The sequence below is a fragment of the Poeciliopsis prolifica genome, unplaced genomic scaffold, assembly GCF_027474105.1.
Source record: "Poeciliopsis prolifica strain line A6 unplaced genomic scaffold, Auburn_PproV2 SCAFFOLD005, whole genome shotgun sequence".
NCBI classification, from domain to species: Eukaryota; Metazoa; Chordata; class Actinopteri; order Cyprinodontiformes; family Poeciliidae; genus Poeciliopsis; species Poeciliopsis prolifica.
In genome coordinates this window covers 10,215,245-10,236,396 of record NW_026562380.1, presented here as the reverse complement: position 1 = coordinate 10,236,396, position 21,152 = coordinate 10,215,245, and the positions used below count along the sequence as shown (strand labels likewise).

At 39.2% G+C, this 21,152-nt stretch overlaps 1 protein-coding gene across 4 annotated transcripts in view; it reads right to left on the bottom strand.

The window, feature by feature from the left end:
• The window catches only part of mark1 (MAP/microtubule affinity-regulating kinase 1), a 35,099-nt gene extending 14,453 nt beyond the window's left edge, over positions 1 to 20,646 (bottom strand). For 2 of the 4 annotated variants that reach the window (XM_055029328.1, XM_055029329.1), the window contains exons 1-3: positions 20,249 to 20,645; positions 15,228 to 15,428; positions 9,766 to 9,819 (exon numbers count right to left, since the gene is read on the bottom strand). In XM_055029328.1, the coding sequence (XP_054885303.1) occupies positions 9,766 to 9,819; positions 15,228 to 15,428; positions 20,249 to 20,299 (306 nt within the window). In that variant the 5' untranslated portion in view covers positions 20,300 to 20,645. Of the gene's footprint in view, positions 1 to 9,765; positions 9,820 to 15,227; positions 15,429 to 20,248 lie in introns of all 4 variants that reach the window. The other 2 variants (XM_055029327.1, XM_055029330.1) reach the window with 2 other exon arrangements.
• Between the last annotated feature and the right edge of the window lie 506 nt (positions 20,647 to 21,152).

Genomic DNA, 21,152 nt, shown 5'->3' with positions numbered 1-21,152 from the left:
GATAGAGAACAAACTAATTACTGCATTTGTCTGTCATGTTCAGCTTCTTTTTCTTTTGTGTTTTTTAGCTAAATTTTACAACTGTCATTCTGAATAAAGCCTGGTACATGTAAACCCACATCATGACCAGATTAACTTTGTACCTATATAAACAATACATTTTGATTACTTCATCAAAATACACTTCAATCCGATAAAAGAATTTTGGATATGCAAACATAGCGAATGAGAATACAAGGAAGTATAAGTTGTATGGGTTCCTTTACAGAAATAGGAGTTTTTAGTCCAATTATTCATAGATCATTCATTTAGCAAATAATATTCCCTTAATTTCTAACAGACATCTACAAAGCTCAAAGCAAAAAGTACAACACAGAACACATTTCTTATATACATAAGCTATAAATATTAGACTTTGAGCCAGCAGTCATTGTAAAACTGCTTCATAAATTTCACAGCAAAGGCTAAATGATCACATACCAAATTATTACATGTTAAACCACCTTTAATATCTTGTATTAACTTAGATTTTCAAAAGATTACCAACAATACCAATTCCCAATCTGGCGTGTTCCACAATGGCGATTAAAAAGCTCAAATGAATAAAACTGTAAACTTTTTCATGCTGGAACACATTCAGCCTTTCTCTTATCTTATTTAAGTGTTTTGTATCCATGCAAGGTCTTGACGTGTTTTGCGTTTCCTCCAACTTTATTTATTAGGCCCCTTACTGATACTGGAATGACCAACTGACCAACTCTTCCTCTGGTAATAACTTTCACACCAAAGAGTGCCGTTAGTATGACTCATTAGTAGTCATATGCTGATCAGAACAGGATCAGACTGTTGAGTTTCTGACTGGCTGATACACTACCAGTTAGAGCTGATCAAGCAGAACATCCCTAGAATCTCATAGTTATCTTCCAGAAAAACCCTCATTTTTGTATGTCTAGCTTAATGCATCAGTTTTTACTCAACACCGCAGAAATTAAACATTTATGTAAAACAAATGTTTTCAAGGCTCCAACTAATTAACAAACCTAGTAGTTTTACAAACGTTTCATTATAAAGGGTTAAACGATTATTATAAATACTATTTAATCATTAATTATATTACATATTAATCAAACAAGATCTATGTTTTGTATTGAAAGTATAAAAAAGTGTTTATAAAGATTAGATGGTTTTGCTATCTGCTCATAAAGCTCATATGAGGATCCTCTGTGGCTCAAAATAACAAACAACTCCTATGTGGTAAACCCTGCTCCATATTCAGCCGCTGCTGCTGAGAGGTTCCCTTGTTGGTAACGAAGTGAGTTAGAGTGGAAACCAAGAGACATAACACCCAGAAGATGTCCCTCATGATGAGACAAACATATGTAAGTCACTGCATGTTCTTTGACATGCCAAGCATCATTCAGGAGAGGAATCTCTACTATTATGGATGACAGACTTAAAAGTCCGTATTGGATCTTGAGCTCTCATCTCCACTGTCTTGTCCCCTCCCTCCCCCTGCATGTTGTTTGCGTCACTGCCCTAAAGCTCCTCACATGGGAAGCACGTGTGCAGCCACTTGGAAACAAAAATTAGAACAAATCTGAGCGGGGCTGTGGAAAAACAACAACAAACGAGGATCCCGTCAATACACATTCAATATGGATGCAGCCACCATGAAGGCCGACAGGAGATAATGAGTTTGAGATCTTTGATCCGGTCTGCTATCATTATCAATAATATCTACAGACACAGTGGAGAGTTGCAGTGGGGAATAAAGGTGTTCTGAAGGAGTGGTGTGTACATGGTGGTGAGTGAGTGAGTAACTGCAGAGGGGCAACATTATCCCAGAAATAAGAAGGCATTAACGTGATCAATTTAGCTAATAAATGAAAAAAATAATTTGGGGAAAAAAAGTGCCTCTTCGAAGAGGATGCACAATTTTCAATGTGCCTGAATCTGTGTAGTTTGTGCCAGTGACCTACTTCCAGCCACCCAGAGGCACCCAAACTAGCCTTAATTACAGCAGAGTCCATATGCAGGAGGAGCAGAACAGAGGATATCTGACAGGGGACACTTACAGGAACAGGCTGCACTATTTCAGTCATGGCAGCTGCACAGCTGCTCGTTCAATGTGGAGATTATTGATAGAATGAGGAGCCTGCAAACCCTCCTCCATCCAATGGGTTTCTGTTTGAACGTGTGCTAACTGCACTTAAAAAACATCATAGCAGTAAATAAATCCCGTTTGTAGTTGAATGAGACAAACAGGCGGAAAAATAAAAAGCATCACTGACATGCACAAGTCGAACTGTGATTGTTAATCAGTAGGCAAGACACTGACAATCAAAGAAATCCAATAACTTCCTACCTATCCGATGTGTCAACCAATAGAACAATAGAGTTAAATAAAAATCAACATTAGAGTGATGTATTGGATACATTGTAATATCTTTATTTTCAGTTTGACTCAGAATCGACAAACCTCTACTAAGGGGAGGGGAATTCAATTTATTTCAGAATACATCAAAAGCGGACATGGATAATTCTGATAAATAAATTCTGATTGAGTAAAAAAATTAAATGAATTCAATTAACTGAAAACACAATTTTGACAAACACAACAGGTGGGACTTAGAAGAGCACAAGTGACGTGCCAGGACAGTTTACGCAATGAATATCACACGAGTATGGCCTGGACCCTGGAACAAGAGTCACACCAAATAGAGGATGTTTCCATATGGAAACTTTTCTGAACGTTTTTAAAGTTCGAGGAATAATTTCTAAAGTTTCCAACTGTTTTATACTTTTTTCCAACAAGATCATTGTGCAAAATGTCAAAACTCCCCTCTCAAACGCAGAAAGGTGAAGCTAATTTACAACATTTATTGTGATTTTTACTGTGAAGTATTTCTTATGTTTCCATAGCTGGACATTTTCTGAGGAATGGCAGCTAGCACACTGTGTTCTTCAAATAAATAAGGGAAACACAGAAGCATTTCTGAATGAGCCTTAGAAGAATAGGAATGGCAGATCACAAAGAAGGATCTAGAGATTTTCGACTGCGTATTTTTTGTCAGTTTTTGGGGTGGTATTTTGCATATATTGCTCTTTCTTGTTGAGCTAAAAAGTCTTGGACACCATTATTAGTGAAGTAGAGAGAAGAGGTTTGACAAAAGCAGGTAATATAGCTTTTAGAACAAAAAAAAGTAGTAATTGGTCCAAATCCAGAGGTTGGACTTAAAAGAAAATTGGGAAACTGCATCAGCCAGAAGAAAACAATCTGTTCTGTCCGACATTGAGATGAATGTCTTAACCTGTCCTCGACTTCTGAGGAACTAAAAATAAAACCAGAAAAAAATATATATATATACTTTGTTTTCATCTGCTCCAGCAATGCCTTTATTAACCTCCAACTATATTAGAAAAAAAATCCTCTCTCAGTGAAACGTGTTTAAATAGATTAGACTTATTGAAGTCAGGCAGCATTTTAAATGTCATCAGACATGAGATTGGCTGCATATCTTAGCAGCTCCAACATTTGATTTTGTACTATGATTCAGACAACAGTCCTGTCTGCCTAATCACATTCCACTCATCTGGTCAAGACCAAAGCTCCTCTAGCCAATGAGCAGAGCAGCATTTCATTGGCTAATGCAGAGTGGCAGGAGGAGGACAGACGTAAACAACAGCCATTATGAAAGGTTGACCCCACAGTGGGCTTTTTGCAGCAGGCAGAATAAAAATGCAACCTTCCTAACTCAGAAAGCAGATCAGCAGCACTAAAACTGATGACTGAACTTTCTATTGCTTTAGGTTTATTTACAGATTAGATGGGAGTGTGGTGGCTGGTGGGATGAGTACGGCATTTGCTTGGTGGAAGAGGAGATTAACCAAGGGGCCTATTTTAGGGGCAAAATGCCTTAAAACCTTGACAACGTCAACATCCCGGATCACAGATGACATGTGATGTGTTTCCTGCGGTGGCTGTAAGGAGGAGCTTTAGAAAGCTCAGCTGATCTCATTTCCTGTCCTGACCACTATAAAGTCAGACCAGGGCCAACGAGCCATGAAGGATCAGAAAGTTTATTTTTAACTCATGATTCACTTCTTTAAAGCTGTCATTAAAACATAAAACTGAGGTGAAAACACCAGGAGATACAAAAAAAAAAAAAAGAAGAGATAAAACGCAATCATTTTTAATCATAGATTTTACTCTGTGCTGCAACACAGCACAGACACAAGAATACTTGTCAGTTTAGGACAATGACGCTCATCCATCTAGATTAGCAAATAAATGGTAGCATACAGGGGCAGGAATGTGAGCATGTGTGTGAAATGTTGCTAAAACCGTGACTTGCTCTCAACGAGGATCTGCCAGTCCAATGTGTCATGCAGCTTTATCTGCGTGTATAAATGAGCCCATATAGGACCCGCTTGCTGTGCCAGATGGTGAGCCCAGAGCCCGGCTCCTTTGGGACCACAAACGAAAGATCAGTGGCATTTTGACAGGCTAACATGAAAGAGCAACCACGAGCGGTGAGCGGAAAAGTCGTGCTGCCAAATCAGATACAGCACACCCACAAAAACCACACAAGAAAAGGAAATGCAGCGCACCAGATTGAACCATGAATACAAAATGTCTCATTGACTTCCAAGTCAGATTAACAGACTTAAACATTATTACCTTAAGTGTACAATTCTAGTACTAATTGGTCAGTTTCAGGGCATTGTGTACCTATTGTGCTGTATTAACATAGCTTGATATCAGTTCATATGCTAAAGACACTTTGCAACAGACTGGCAACCTGGCAAGGGTGTACCCCGCCTCTCGCCCAAAACTTTTCCTGGAGATAGGCACCAGCACCTCTTCTGAACCCACTAGGGACAAGGGTGAACAGAAAATGGATGGATTGATGAAGTTTAGTGCTAAAAACAACCACCATCATCCAGTCATAGCTTAAAATGAATAATCAGCAACAAAATTAGGAACAATCCAAAAAAATAAAAGGTTTCCTTAATAATTTATGTAAAAACTCTCAGACTCAACCATATATCATTAAACATATAAAACATATAAATCTCAGTTGTTGTTCATATCAAATACAATAACAACTGAGAAAAGAAAGAAAAACATACAGCTTCCAGCAGCCTGTTACATTGACACCATATGTCATAAGTGACACCCCTATGGAGTTTTCCAAAGGTATCAGGTGCTCTGCGTTACGGCCAACATTGAGACACTGCCAAGAAAATAATGAGAGCTATGATTTGGCTCAGATGAACTTGAAGTCAATTGGAAGATTCAAGGTACGAGCTGACATGTAAAAGATGTTTTTTCTTTGCTGGTCTACTTTTGTCACTAATTAGTCTTTTAGTATCTGTAGTTTATATTAATGATAGATGGACATGTTTTCATCTCTCATATCCTTCATCACGAGTTCAGCCCAGACTGAGGGACAGGGAGCCTTTGTCCGAACGAACACAAACAGCTAACCAGTCAAATGAGGAAATAACACCATGAGATAGAGGCAGATTCTGATTTCCCTACATTAATCTGCGGCCTTAGGTTGAGTTGGATCTGATGAGCAAGCTGCTTTGAAGTAAAATAACTTAATGAAAAGAATTTTTAAATCTGAAAAGTAAAGAGCATTTCAGAAATTTTACTTATTTTTGTAGCAGAAAGGTTCAGGAATCTTTAGGAACTTGGTGAATTGTTTTGATTACGTTTGAGAAGGTTAACATTTTATTTTTCATTTTCTCACATCCAGTAGGAACGGATCTCGTCATAAGCAAAATGTGGGAAATAAACTAAAAATGAAGGAAGGTGAACATAATCAATTTGAGATTTGTTAATCAAGTCCGAAAAGTCCACATCTGCATTAGAAGCATCAGAAAAACAAATTTTTCTTGCTCCCATCCCTATAAACAACTTCGTCATCTTTCATCATTGACATTTTGCTATGACTCAACTAAACCAATATGTCAGTGATATATTGGACGGAAGCGCTGAATATGCCCTCTTAAATTTGAAATTCTTTTGTCACTCCCCTGCTATTGTAAAGGTCAGTGTGAGAACAACGAGCCCAAACAGCTATGGGGACTGAACTGAAATTAATTATATCTAGACTTTTTAATTAGAATACAGCCTCCAACAAAACAACCAAAAATAACCGATGAACACAAAAAAACAGCTTAAGAAAAGCTGTATTTATGGATGAGCTTTATTTTCCATTTTGAGAATGTCTATCTAATATAAATCCAATTGGGAACGTACTGGAAAACTCTACAAACCAGTGAAGTAGGCCAGTGATCAGCCAATTTTCTCCGTTGTTTTTAACAAGCTTCGTTTAAATGCATAAACATCAGAAAGGCAACTAAGCAAAACTGGGCTGGAGTTGGAGACTCTTTACTGTAGCCTCTGGAAAGCTTTCATGAGCATAGCACAGGACAGGGCGGGTCAGCGAGACAATCGATTCAGTCCAGGAGACGGCTGCTGCATTAAAAGACAGGCTTCTGCATTGCAGATGGCACATCTGTATACTATTAGAAAAACCTACAGCACAGAGCGCAGGACATCATAATGGATAACGATGTGCACATGCCAGAAACACAACTACCTCAAATTCATATGAGAGAAGCAAGCGAACAAAAGAAACATATTTGCACACACACACTCACATGTGTGCTCATGCTGTGACATCAATCCCAGCTCATCTTCCATAAAAAGCTATAAGAGTTCTCCATATTGACCCTCCTGGGTCTGCTGCAGCTGACATATGAAAGGCACGCTGAATAATTGATCACAGCCTTCCTGATTGGTCCACAGGCTCGCATGGTACATATGACCTACTGCGTGCATCATCACCAGGCAGCGGACAACACCGGCAGCAGAAAATAAAATCATTCGCGACCTCGACGAGGCCCAAACCGGTTGAGTCACCTTATGAGCAGAATCTCAATGAGATTCCCACCACACAGATTAAAAGCCACACAGCAAAGGATTCAACAAAAGATGAAATTTCTTTCAGTCTTACCTACTGCATTACCTGCAGTAGGTAAGAAATTCTTACCTACTGCTGGGTAAGAAGCAGCAGTAGGATCTCATTAGGATCTAATACAATCATAGATGTTTATTAATGGTGAAGAAGACTGCCAGGAATATAACAGTGGTGGAAATGTCTAAGACACACACACAAAAAAAAACTCCACTTCATTATAATCACTATGATTTCTCTCTGAATGACTTCCTTTTCTCAGAAATTTTTTTTCAGTCTGTCTGGCCTTGAAAACATGAGTAACAGCAGTAAGTTTTTACCACTTATTTCTTTCGAATAAGCCTGCTTGAAACATTTTATGAAGTCTTCTTCATTTCTTCTCATGAAGACTTACGTTTTTACGTTTCTAGGAACCAGTGTTCTGCAATTCAGGATCGCCTGTTTCCTTTAGGAATAAACATAACATGAGGCAAGTAATGTGCTCACTTCTTTCAGCCACATTCTGGGTGAAGACCTGTGTTTATTTTGCCATCACCAGGATGGTACGGGAGAGACAAAAAAAATGTCCAAAGCTCCCCATTAGAGAAATGCATAAAAGATCAAGTCTCCATACTAAGCATTACACACTATACACACTCCACGTTGTTGTTCAGTCATGTTGACAGAAAATAAAAAGTCTCATCAGTCCAAGCATTAAAAGTGTAAACGTGGGGAATTCAAAATGTCATGGAACAGTGTGCTTCACTGAATGAGATCAAGACTCAGCTTTTCAGCAACAAACCGTTAAATGGATTTGAAATGAAACTTAAAAACAACTTTCAAAAAGCATCATATACTTAGTGAAGAGGATCTGCTAGCCTTGGTTAAAGGCTACAGTGCAGTCAACAGATTCCAAGGATGGAAATTCCACATTTTCAAGTTGGAATAATTAAAATAATTAAAAGGAAAAACTCCTTCAACTTTTAGTGGGAAAGTTTGAGAATTCTCCCAGACCAAACCTCAAAATCCAACATGGCAGATACAACTTGGTGCTGAACAGTAAAAACAAATTATTTGTAATAATGGGTTTCTCATAAAACGCTGCATAAACACAGTAATATGTAGCTTTCTATACAAAACTTTTTACAGTTTCTGAGAGTAAATGAAGTGGAGAAGAAATATATTATTAGCTTGCATTTCTAATATTAGTTAGCCACATGGAGACACCACTGGTTGTTCCTGGCTCACTGTTCTCCAATTCAAGTTGCTCTGGAAAGTTTACTTTTCTGCACTTCTCTTTGGAGAGTTTTCTGATGAACCAAAGATCAATTTGCTTAATTTTATTTTTCTTTTTTTACCCACTAGTTGCTAATAGCTCTAAATCAGTTAAACAGTTTGCGTTAAATTTGGAAAACAACTTTTCTTTGGAACATCAACAAATGTCTGAATCTCAATGTTAACTGCTCACAGACGTTTATACAAATATCTAAAAAGGTACTGGTAAAGCATTTTAAGAACCATCCAGGCTAGTAAAAGCTGCGATGAAATGGATCAGTATTTTGACATGAAAAAAAGTACACTTGTAGTTTAAGGAGTTTAATGTGAGATTTTATAAAACATTTCCATATAAATCTATTAAAGGAGCTGCACTAATGGTGCAAGGGAATAAAAACAGCTTATTTAGCATTTTGTTTTTGTCATTGTGCCACATACTAAGTTTTCTCCTTATATTCTAAAAAGCATTGAATGTCCTAATCAGTAAAACATTCCTTCTGTTATGTAAAGATGTAATTATTTTTGTTCTAAAACTTAGAAGAAGAAAAAAATGTGGTACTTTAACTTCTAAAAAATGTTAAGACTTTTGAAAGCTTGCCATTTTTTATTTTTCCAAAGGCCCATTATCTATGCAGCCATTGGCAAACTTAATGTTTCCTTGGATTGGAAAAGTTTCTGACTCCTCATTTAGATCAAACAGGCAAATATCTGTACAATAACTGTGGAACTAGTGAGTTTGTTGAGTTATTTTTCTACATGTGGATTGTTTTTTTTTTTGTTGTTTTTTTTACAAATGTACCCAAATTACATGATTTAGATCTTTGGTTGCTGTTTTCCAGTGCGACTTGTTTTAAATAATTTACACACTTTCATCAGTGGTGCAGTAAATGCAGCCGACACTATAAATTCTATGGCTCCGCTGGATGTACAATAAGGCTTTTTTCCTGTTATTACAAGGCACAGAAAGACAAAGAGCAGCCAGAGCGAGCACAGCTAGGACAAAGTCACGACCATGAGATGAATTCCTCAGATCCTTGCACACATGGTTTATTTTTAGACTTACAGTAGGTGATGTTACATGGATAAAGCAGCAGCGACTGCTTTCATGCCACAAAATATAAACTACCGTAAGATTCAACTATTTATGTAAAGATATATGGAACCACATATGTGTAATCAGCTGAAAGATCACAACTGTGACTTGGCAATTTGTCCAAGCTCTTTGTTCTAATTGGTCCTGACTGCCAGACAAGTGACAACCAGGCCAGCAGGTGTATTTTTAGCCGCTCTTCTCCACAAACCAACAGAGCCAAGAGCGAAAAAGCAGGGAGACTGAGGTTTAAACGTGCCTTGTGATCTCTCCTGACTACATCTGATTACATTATGTAAAACAGCGCATCCTGAGTTCAAAGAGCAGAGAAACAGAGCAGCAGGAGTCCGGGAATGACTAATGGAAAAGACTGTGAGCGCTGTAACCAAGACATTAGTGTTTCCAAGTGGCAATAAAACACCAACTCACCTTCTGTAGACTGGTCGGGTTCAGCTGGGTTTTGTCTATAATTTTCACCGCTACCTAGAGGAAGAAAGAAAGAAGGAGAAAAAGATAAGCTAATTAATGAGATTAAAACAAGACCTGTTTGTGTGTTAAAAGAAAATTCTGTTCTACATAGTATGAATATTCTGTCAGCACAGACAAAGAGCAGCATACATACACTGGACTAATGTAGGTGAACTATACATGTACAGCAGTCAGGTCAGTGCAGCGATTGACTGCTGGCAGCAAGCTGATCTCTCCTTCGCCATAATCACCCCAAAGTGCACAGTGAAACAGACACTCTCTCCTCACTTTCTCAGAGCTCAGCAGCTTTCACGAAACCACGAGCTGAGCAATACTGCAGAGTCACCGGCGAGCCCACACAATATGCTGATAAGAGATTGACGGAGCACTTTCAACAATCTGATGCGATTACACTCGAGTGCTTGTGAAATGCATACAAGCCTATTGTCCCTGAACAAAAAACAACTACTTAAAGTGTTTTTTTCCTCTACCACAAAGAGCTAAGTGTCAACATTGTTATGAATAGCGGCTGTTTTGTGGTCCAACCACAGACAATTAGGCCAAAATTAATTTTAGCCATGTCTCAGGGTAAAGGTAATGCAGTGCTGATCTGTTGGATAATGTTGGGTGCTTATAGGCTACAGAGGTTGATGGTCTTTATTGGCCTCCCACATTTTTGCAATTGAAAAAAAAAAAAAAAAAATCTCATCTCCCTAAAGAGGTATCTGAATATTAACATACTAAATCTCTTGGAAAGGGCAAGAGCTGAAACTGTTACATTTATGTTTTTATATACAATTGATAACTTGTTCCTTTTCAATGTTTAAAAAAAAAAAAAACTTGCGTGTTTGGTCCTCAGGGGCCAGAGTTCTGCATGTTTTCTCTGGTTTCCATGCTTTAGCACACCTGTAGGATCAATTAGTTAAATTACCAGCTAAGCTGTTAAATTCTGCAGGAGACTGCTAACGACCCATTCACTCAAATCAAGTGTTCAGGCAGGGAAAGCTCCAACATGTGCAGGATTCCAGAAGAACTGAATTGGACAGCACCACTTCAAAAAGAACAAAGATTGAGGATTATTTATTGCTCTATTTTTCATTTCATCAAAAAATTCCAAACAGCTTTAATCATTTTTAATGTTTCTCCTTTTCCTACAGCCTTTGTGTACAGCTGACAGTAACTGCTGCTACTCAGAACTCAATAAAATCAAACAGCACATACATTATGCTTTACTAATGAATTGAAGCAAGTAGGTAAGCAGTTAAAGTGTTTATTTTTTTTATTAAAGTGGTCCGTTTTATGAATAATGTGCAATCTTGGTTTAGACTGGATGTTTAGACTCCCAGGGCAAATTTTTGTATTTAAAAGAACACTACCACGATTCATTTATAACCCTTCATAAAGCTGCGCAGATGCATGTGTTCTTCCTGTTAAGAGAAAGTGGTTCCTCTCCACTGTCACTCTGTGCTTGCTCAGGGTCAAAGTCAAAGAATTGATGCGATCTGCTGGGATTCCTCAGGTAATTTTTTACCAGTCGACTTAATTGGGCTCTACTGTAAAAATAGTAACTGTATATAATTAGACCCAAATCTGACTATCCGACTGTAAAGGAATGAATTGGATGAATTTGAAGTTGGAAGATTGCATTCTATATCACTGGTATAAATCAGACCTGTTCATTTTGTAAAATGTGCTGATTTTTGTGAACTGGCAATCAATAAACATAATGAATTAAAATTGATGTAAACATTTCTCATCTTCAAATAAAAATATCACACTAGAAACGACAGCAAAGGTTTATTTCTTTTATTGCATGTTTAACGTTGTTTTCTGGGGATAGAGGTTCTCCTTTTTCAGGTCACTGTTTGAAATTAAAAGCTTGGTTTAATTGTGAGACCATCTTCCACACTTCCTTTGTCCCTGTGTAAGCTCAATTGTCAGAAGATAAACTGCTTCTGGAGATAGTATGACAGCCAGAGTTACAATTTCTAATGACTTTTACTGGGGCCTTCTGAGTGCCTAATATGCATGCTTCGATGGGTGCAGATTGTGCCTCAGACCCCAAGCAGCACATTAAGTGGGAAAAAAAAACAGCAAGCAAAATGCTGAGTCATGGCACAGAGAATGCAGGTTATTCATCACGAACAGGGTTTCCCCAAGACCAGCGCCGAGATTCAATTTCATCAAACGCCGGAAGCTACACCCCATAATGACGCTGATGTGGAGCTGGTGAACAAAACACAGTCCTGCAGAGGCAGAAAGAGAGCCAAGGCTCACAGAGTAAAGAAACAAAGTGTGCAGGCGGGGTCTATTTGCAGCTCATCTTAGGTGGGCAGGTATTCTCTGAGACTTTCAACTTCCTGCGAACCGTGTTCAGACTTTCAATGTTGGCCTGTTAAATGTTAAAAATGATCCTTTCCCTCTCATTCTGGCATTTTTCAGTTTGCAGGAGATGTTTTCATTGTCACACAATGTTCTGATATAATCCTTTTAATCTCATTTGACAATGACGTGGATGGATGACACAAAGTTTGCATTAAACGTGCTGCATCCGTCTGCTCACGCCAATGGTCTGGGGGTGAATAATTAAACTCCACAGCGACAGAAGGCCAGTGTGCATCTCTTAATTATGCAGATCGTTTGTAACTCAGCGGCCATATGCTCGGTGCAGAACGCCGGCCCCGTCATCGTGCACGCATCGAAACGTGTGCAGAGTCAAGCGGAAGACGTGGAGGGAAAATTTAGTTGTGTCACCACTTAAGTGCTAAAGGCACCTCAAATGGTGTCCTGCACCTATTTTCCTCTGAGCTCTTGCTACAGAAGCACTGGTGCATGATTTAGGACACAGTTACACAATGAACAGATCAGTATCCCTGCTACTAAAAAGAGACAGCAGTATTTGAAATCAATATTAGCGTTACAACACATCAAATGCACAAGAAGCACATAATGTTTCTTACTCTCAGCTGTAGATCAAAGCAGATTATGAATAATAAATGCAAGCATCTCCTGCAAATATATGATTGATTTTAGCTCCTCCATATTGACATGAACTCCTGCAACTCTGTGTTCTTGTTTGCAAATCTCCACTCACTTAAGTTGCTCTGTGTGCTGCATGTGAGAAATCTGAAATTCTAAACAGCAGCTTTAAACATTAAGTGTTTTAAAAACTATGATACAGTGGTGCCCTTAAATAAAGTTAACAGACAGAAAACAAATTATAAACCCATCTATTATTTTCGCTGTGGTTGCACAAGAATTTAAAAGAAAAGCTAAATATTTATCGTGTCTGCAGATGTTTCTATACGTTTAGTTTGCAATAAACTGAACATGGGTAGCAGTTAAAAAACAGCATAATCATGCAGAGGTATCGAAGACTGATACGTTTTTAACTGTTTATAGCCAAATTTGCATCTTGTGCTTATCTATCTATTTATGACAGGACAGGAAGTGTTTGGAGGGGTTGGAGTAAATGTTTCATTTTTTTAGCTGCAAGTTAATATCTTCTCCCTGAGGCAGCAATTCCTGGCAAAAAAAATACGGAAACAAGTCTTCAAGTATATTCAGTCGCCGGTAGAAGAAAACAAATACCTACATGGGTCTAATTATGCAAACGAGTTTAACGTTCAGAGTGCTGAAAGACAGCAGCAAACTATGGCACCTGTCCCCAGAAAGAGATGGTTATGGATTTGAAAACTGTACTGTCATTCTGAAGGCAGTTTTTTTTCCTTCTTCAATTGTTCCTGAAAGACCTGACAGATAAAACATTTAATGGCAGATCTGCACAATGAGGTAGCCGCATTGCTAGCTACCTGCATCATGATGTCCATTCACAATTCAGAACAGAATGAGGAAACGGGTCAAGATTAAATTACACAAAAATTTAACATTTACTGCAAAATTGGGAATATTTTGAAGAAAATTACACACAATTGCACAATGTCAAACCAGGCTTCCTCTGCAGCAGATTTTAGTTTTGTATATTTTTATGCTTCCTGGTTTGGTGAACACAATCTGATGGAGGTAGTCATCTCTACAGACAGGCTAACAAATATGTCATCCTATATATTAGGATGACATATCATTCTTGAAAATTCTTGAAGCAAAGATCAATATTTTAGCAGACATGAGTGGGGAACTAATTTCTGCTGCTGGATTCATAGCAAGCTTTTGATTAGCTGTAGCTTAGTGAGCAATAAGTGAAGCACAAGGTGTCAGAGCAAGCAGCACCAATGTCATCATCCATTCTGGAGAATCTGCCTCTTTCACAGACAGTGTGCAGAGCAGATCTGTAAACATGATGAAAGTGAGTCACCTGAAATATTTCTATCACCAGATCTCTAGAGGCACAGAAGGAGAGAGAAGCTGCTGTTTCTGCCAGCTCACAGCATCTTGTTAGTGCATGGATGCTTCATACCAAGGAAACTGTCAAAAATCTGATCAGATGTCAAAAAAAGTGGTAGATCAGGGGAAAAAGCATAAGCCCATAAATAAATAAAATAAGTCTAAAAACCTATCAACTTTACAGTAATAATCCAACTGTTTGTCTAGATACATTTTAAGTTGCAGTTCAACTTAAAATGTATGGTAGGGCATTACTTCAGTAAGATTGCATCAGTTTTTCCGGGTTCTGTTTTTTCCATCTATTCTCCCTCCACCTCTTGTCCATGTCTTTGCATTTTGATGAGCCAGCAAAGCCTTTCACACACACAAACCAGAGCATGACCTTCTCCCCCAGCACCAGGCGTCACACACACAAACTGCTTGTTTAGCATTAGCATTGAAAGCCACGAGGCTGACACACTTGTACCCGTTAGACCTGAGAGACAAGCTGTGTTTTTAATACTCTGATAAAGCCTTGGACTTTATGAAACTGAGAAGGTTAAAGGATGCCAACATGAGAGCACCTATGAGGTACATAGAATGTGTAATTATAAACACACACCATCACCCCGACAGGTGAAGTCTGTGCAAGCCTGCCTTTGTGTGTGAAAGGAAAATAGATGTGCATCAAAATAAATCGAGCAAGAAGATCAATAATGCAAAGAAAAATGTGTACCTCATCTTTATTTAACTTGCATCTAAATTTACAAGACATACTTGGTGTGTGTGTGTTCCCCCCCCGTATGTTTTTTGGATTGCAAATCTGAAAATCTATCTGAGGCTCAAATGGATTTGGAAAAATTTAAAACAACCGTACAACATCTTGCAAAAGTATTCACATCCCTTAAATATTTTCATACATTACAACCACAAACAGCAGAAATGTCCGGGGTTTCATGTGATAAAGCAACACAAACCAGTGCAGAATTAGATGACATAGAAGGAAAAATTGGGCTTGTTTTAAATAAGAAAAAATAAATAAAACTGAATAGTGTGGAGCTGCATGACCATTTAGCTGCAGTTTTGTAAATTTGTCTCACCTCTCTCCCAGTCAGAATGTGCCTTGCTAGCTTCACTTTGGCAAAGTTCCCCTTTCCTATGGTCTTAAGGAGGCGGTAGTTGCCGATATGAGGCTGCTCGTCTGTGGAGGTGAAAGAGTTGCGACATCGTGGCAGGCTGTGACGACTCGCAGACTTTGTTGGGGGAGCTGGAGGCTCAACAAAGCCGTCCACTGATGAGACCTGCAAGGAAGGCACACATGGAGATTGACAAAATTACTCTGCAACTTCATCTTAAAGCAATTTGGGTTCACAGATCATAAGTAAAGAAAACTTGAAACAATCTTTTGTACAGCTGTCAAAGGAGGACAGACCAGGCACCTCTTTATTTGTAAATTCAATGTAAATATTCAGGTATCTAGTATCACTGGGGTTGCTGTAGACTTATTACTTAATATAATAAAAGTAGTTCTCGTCAAGGATACAAACCTCCATAGTGAAAAAAAGTTATGAATACAGAAAGTGGACAAAGGTGTGTATCAGGTATTACTTTTCATTCATTCATATTAACTGAAAAGTAGAAATACTGGCTAAGGGCTCCTGAACACGCTCACTGTCTGAAACATCAATAGTAAACTCTGTGTAGTCAGTTTAGAAAGTACTTAGTGTCAGAGCCTCTGAACGCTTTGTGTTGGACTCTGCACATCCGTGACTGGGAGATTTCCCCGCATTCTTCCTGCACTCCTCTTTGGAGCCTCACCAATCCTAAAGGACGAGTCCCTGGTGTGAAAACTAATGGCTTTTAAAAATTGCCAGCTTCTAGTTTCAAATAACTCGTATGTGTTTTGGGAGCAAATTGTCTGCTTCTGTATTTGCTTTGTATTTTACATTCAAACTGAAAGGAAAAGGCTTGAGATTAACAGAGGGATCAGCTGATGATCAGAAATGTTCGGTGAGAAAGCGAGAGCAAGACTTCAGTAGATAACAGGAAGGCTGAACAGTGCAGCAAAGGTAATCTGTTTGATCATTTCAAGCTAACGACTGACATGGAAATTGCTGGAGATGGAAATGTTTCGGAAATATCAGAGTTAATCTGCAGTGTGAAGAAGAAACTGTCTCATGTTTTTATGATAGTCACGCAATAGTATGATAGTCATACTCAATTGCAAAATAATTTTGCCTCTAAAAATAATTGCAAAACCATGGCTAAAAGCAACTGCTCTCTGACAAAGTGGTTTGATATTCATGCTAAAAACATTACAGCTGTTAAAGAGAAATCAGAATCATTTTGGTCTTGGACAGTCAGAGGTTTTGGACAAGTCTGAGAACAGAAATCAACAACCAAAGTCTAATTGGTCCAGCTCTACAAAAGATTATTTGTGTGACTTTTCTCATCACAAGCATAATGTGTGATCAATTCATACTTCACAGGAGGATATGTGCTTGTTCCATGAAAATATGTGTTTAATGTTCTGCACCAGAGCATTTGTTTTACCAGCAAAGTATTTCTGGTTCATCCATTCAGAAACACATGATTCAGATTTTAGCTAACAAAGGTACACAAAGGGTTTTCTTCATAAAAGAATGATGCACCAGAATACTTCCAGGAAGTTTTGTCCTAGAAACTTTCTAGAATACAACATACCTTCTGCAAAGTCAATTGTGGCTTCATACATGATTTTTTAGCTGCACTAAACTTATAACTTTAACCTCGACTATTGTTGGCCACACGACAATATTTCCTCTTAGTGCCTGAAAATATGCTTTTAAAGTAAAAAGTGTGTGGTGTTTATAAAGCATATTTCACAAAAATGCTCACAGAAGCTAAAAACACTCAACACAAGGACATTCAAAATGGGACACAAAAATCTAAACACAAAAAGCATGAGATGCTAACAACCCATAAATCTGACAAAAAAAATATTCTTAACTCCTCCTACTTTGTAAAAATGTACTTCTACATTTTAAAAGCTTTTAACCTTTCCCAACAAGTTTTACTGTGTGAGATTGCCTACAGCTCCACTCTCCTCCTCTCCTCTAAGATGTGAATATGCATCCTAATTCAACTAACTAAAAGGCTAAAGGCTAATGAAGGCAAAATATCTCCACTGAAGTTATTTTGTTGTTACTTATTCTGCAAAATTAATAATTGCACTAATGAGTAATGTCAACCACAAGCTATGTGAATAAAGATGCTAAATTCAAACAAAGTATGTGAAGGATTTTTTAGGTCATACTTCAATATTTTTTTTAATTCTAGCACTTTCTCTGTGTTAATTGTTAACACTGTGAAGGAGGAAACCAGTCCAGTCCCTTCCAAACATAAACACATAATCACCCACAAAGCAGGATTCAATATCAGAGTAGACATATAAATTATGACATCTTCAAAATGTGTAGCACAGAGCCACAACTTTAGCATGATTTGAAGGTGAACAGCTTGTTGTGAATGCAGCAACGGTGCAGGCCTGGCGCAGTCTCCTCTGGCCTGCCTCCTCTCCTCTACAACAGCTGCTGATGTCAGTCCAGGTCAAAGATCCCATGATCCTCTGCTCCCGAGCACCACACCCCGCCGGAGAATAAAGCCTCGGTCGGGTTACCCAGGCGCCCGTGTTCCTGTTTCACTGGGGAAATGCTACACCCTGCAGGGTGTGTGCATCACCTCTGCCAGCCTCCATCCTGACAGACTCAGATCTACAAGACAGGTTCACATTCGCCGGTTTTGCGGTAACAAAACAGTCGGGGAAAACTTTTGATAGGATGCCAGCGAAGGTCCACACTCTAGCGTCACACAAACATTTTGCAAGTAGAACTGTACTTACAGTAAAAAAAAAACTTTAAAAAACCCAGATAAATAAAGTGAAGTGACTGTGAGTTCTCATGTTCAAATACTGTACAAATGTTGTCTCTAGTCGCTGGCCAATGACATCCTGTCCTCAGGGAGGCCATACCAAAGAAAAAACACACATCCTTAGAAGCACATACACAGACACAAGAGGAGAGAGAGGGAGCTCTTTATTGGTGGTCTAAAAGCCACTCACCTCACTCTAAGTAATGGAGTCTTATGCAATGGAGTTTAGCTGCTATTTTGCCCTACAGGGCTTGGAGCTGGGCTTGTATGGATGCAGAGTCGCCCGGCTGACTCCTTGCAGTGATGCTGAGACGGGGCTTTAATAGCCACCTAGTAATCTATGTCTGTGGGAGCAGCTTTTTCCAGACATTTACATTAGCTGCTGATGCATTACGGAAGATTAACCGTGCTCAGCAATGCATCTAATAATGGTCTGAGAGGGAATATAATCATGTAAAGGAAGTTTTGTTAAGCTATTTATCTATACTGCTGAAGGAAAAATACTTTCCTTATTTGTTTTTAAGTTCATGATGATTAAAATACATCTATTCTCAAAGAGAGATGGATAAAGTTTCTAGCTGTTGACAGACATTGGTCTGTTTCAGCTTTTCTAACTTTTTTTCTGATCTGTAAGCCCTAAGAGATCCTGCTGAAAACAACACTCTTTGGTGTGGATGATGTTACCAAGTGAAAAAGACTTGAGCTTTTTTCAGCATCACCCATTGGTTCAAACCAGAAGAACCTCACAAGGTGTAAGAAGGTGTAAGAGAGCAAGACTTCAGTCGATAACAGGAAGGCCAAACAGAAGGAAGTAAATATGATCAGTTTGATCATTTTAGGCTACCTACCTCAGTCTGTCCTTGAATACATTCGGATTTAAGAAGTCTGAAACCTTCAGGAAAATCTGAGGTAAAGTTGGGTCCTTCGTTGTTTGTAATGGGACGACCAACTCCAGTCTTCAAGACCCAGTGTTCTGCATGGCAGAATTGCCTCCTCAGCATGCTAATGAGCCACTGATTTGATTTAGGAACATTGGACCCAGAAAACATCTTAACATGCATCAGCTCTTGAAGACTGGAGTTGTTCTAGAAGGTGCTGTTTTGTCATGCTGGCCACAAAGCCAAAACTTATAAAACGGTCATTTTAAACTCTATAGTTTTGTCTTAATTTCCAACTATGAAACGTTCCCGCTACTAATCTAAATGATTTTTGATCACAGGAATTCTTCTAAATATGCAAAACTTATTATTGACAGATGTCAAAAAAATAAACAGGCTGCAAACATTTATATAAGTTCACTGCAATAAAACATAAGCCAGTGTTCTTAATTATTAATTATTAAATGACACTGTCCTTTCAAGCAACTCATTTCAGTGATTTCCAGGCAACGTCAACAACATGGCAAGAGGAGGCTTCAGTTTCCAGGAAGCATCAGAGGAACCCTCATGTGTCACAGCCAGTGTCAGCAAACACGGCTCAGTCCTCATCAGAGATCATCTCAAAAGAGCCGTGATACAAAAGAGCTGTGATCAGGATGGGGGGAAATAAACATGAATGCCCGTTCATAAACATTCCCCCACACTGGGAGGTCTCTCGTGATTTCAGTGATGTCTCTTAATAAAAGCCTGTCTGTAACTCTCCCTCCTCCTCTACACTGAGTGTGCAGTTACAAAAGGGCCCAATGGGTGATGGATGTCACATTGCGATGCTACCGAACGCTGCAACTGAAAAGTAGGGCAACAACCTCCCCCCCTTCACCGACACATACTGACTTTGAGGAACAGAAAATTCCCACAGCTGCACGAGTGAAGCGAGGAAATATCCCGCAAAGGACACGGAGACAATATTTTATTCTTTATATTAAGCACCGATGCTTCGCTTCTGCCTTAAAGCCTCACTGACGCAGTGCGTTGTTTAGGGCTATTGTGCTTGAGAAACTAGGACAAACATAACAGAGCTTCAGCTTTATTCTAGGCTGGTTAACTTGAGCCTCGTGCTTTTATTCCCAGTAAGGGGAAAGGAAGAAAGAAAAAGAAAACTAAGTGCTCATTGGTGGTGTCGCTGTGCAACACTGAAGCGTCCAGAAGCCATTAACCAGAGCGCTCCACAATAAATAATAATAATTTTAAAAAACCCACCCTATTCCCGAACACCATTGTTCGGGCTCCCTGTCTTCTGCATTCCTATGTCTGGGCAAAAGAAAGACACTTACATTCTCGGTGTCACGCTCGTTCACTGTGGGCAATGGCGTTCTGGTCGACATCTTGTGAGGCTCGCAGGCCGCTCAGCGATGCAGCGGGCTGGGCAGAGCAGAGCAGACACGGCGCTGTGCCTCGGTCCCCTTCTCTACATCCCCTTTTAGTGGGCCTTTTACCGCAACATGTCGCGGACGGAACGGACGGACGGACGGACCTCGGCGGACGCGTCGGATTTCCTTCTCGGCTTTGTGCACTTCCCCTTCAGGTGGACCAGTGTCAGACAGGAAAGGAGGAAAAAGAGAGAGACCGACAGAAAGGGAAGAGGAGGAGGGGGGACAGGCCAGGAAGATGCGTCGGTTTGGACGGCTCTGCGCAGCTCATCTCAAACCTCCCACCAGGAAGGATGGAGGATCCCGCTCTCTCTCTCTCTGTCTGTCTGTCTGCGTGTCTCTCATACACACATTCCCTTTGTTTGCTCCTCATTCAAGTCACCAGGAAACAGTTAAATGCTCTTTCTGAACAGCGTCCGTCTCATTTAGAGCAGTTCTCGCAAACTGCTTTTGATCCCGAAATGATTCCTGTACATTTTATTTATTGTTCCCTTTCGTCATGACAAAAAACAGCAGTACCGATAAAGAAACGACTGCTATTTCGTACATATGTCTGTGTTTTAGCTTGATGTTTTCTTTTTTCATTATTATTCAGGTAGCCTACTCTTAATTAAGTGGTTGGACGTGTATTCACAGAGGCCTAATTCAAGGATAAAGCTTAATTCACTATAAAGTGAGCAGATTTTGCCACCTGTTGGTCTACCCCTGCATTGCACCCTGCTTTATTCACCTGCCTGCGAATAAAATTGTGACTTTTATGAGTGAACGAACAGTAAAACAGATCCGTTGTCCACTTCCAGTCGAGACA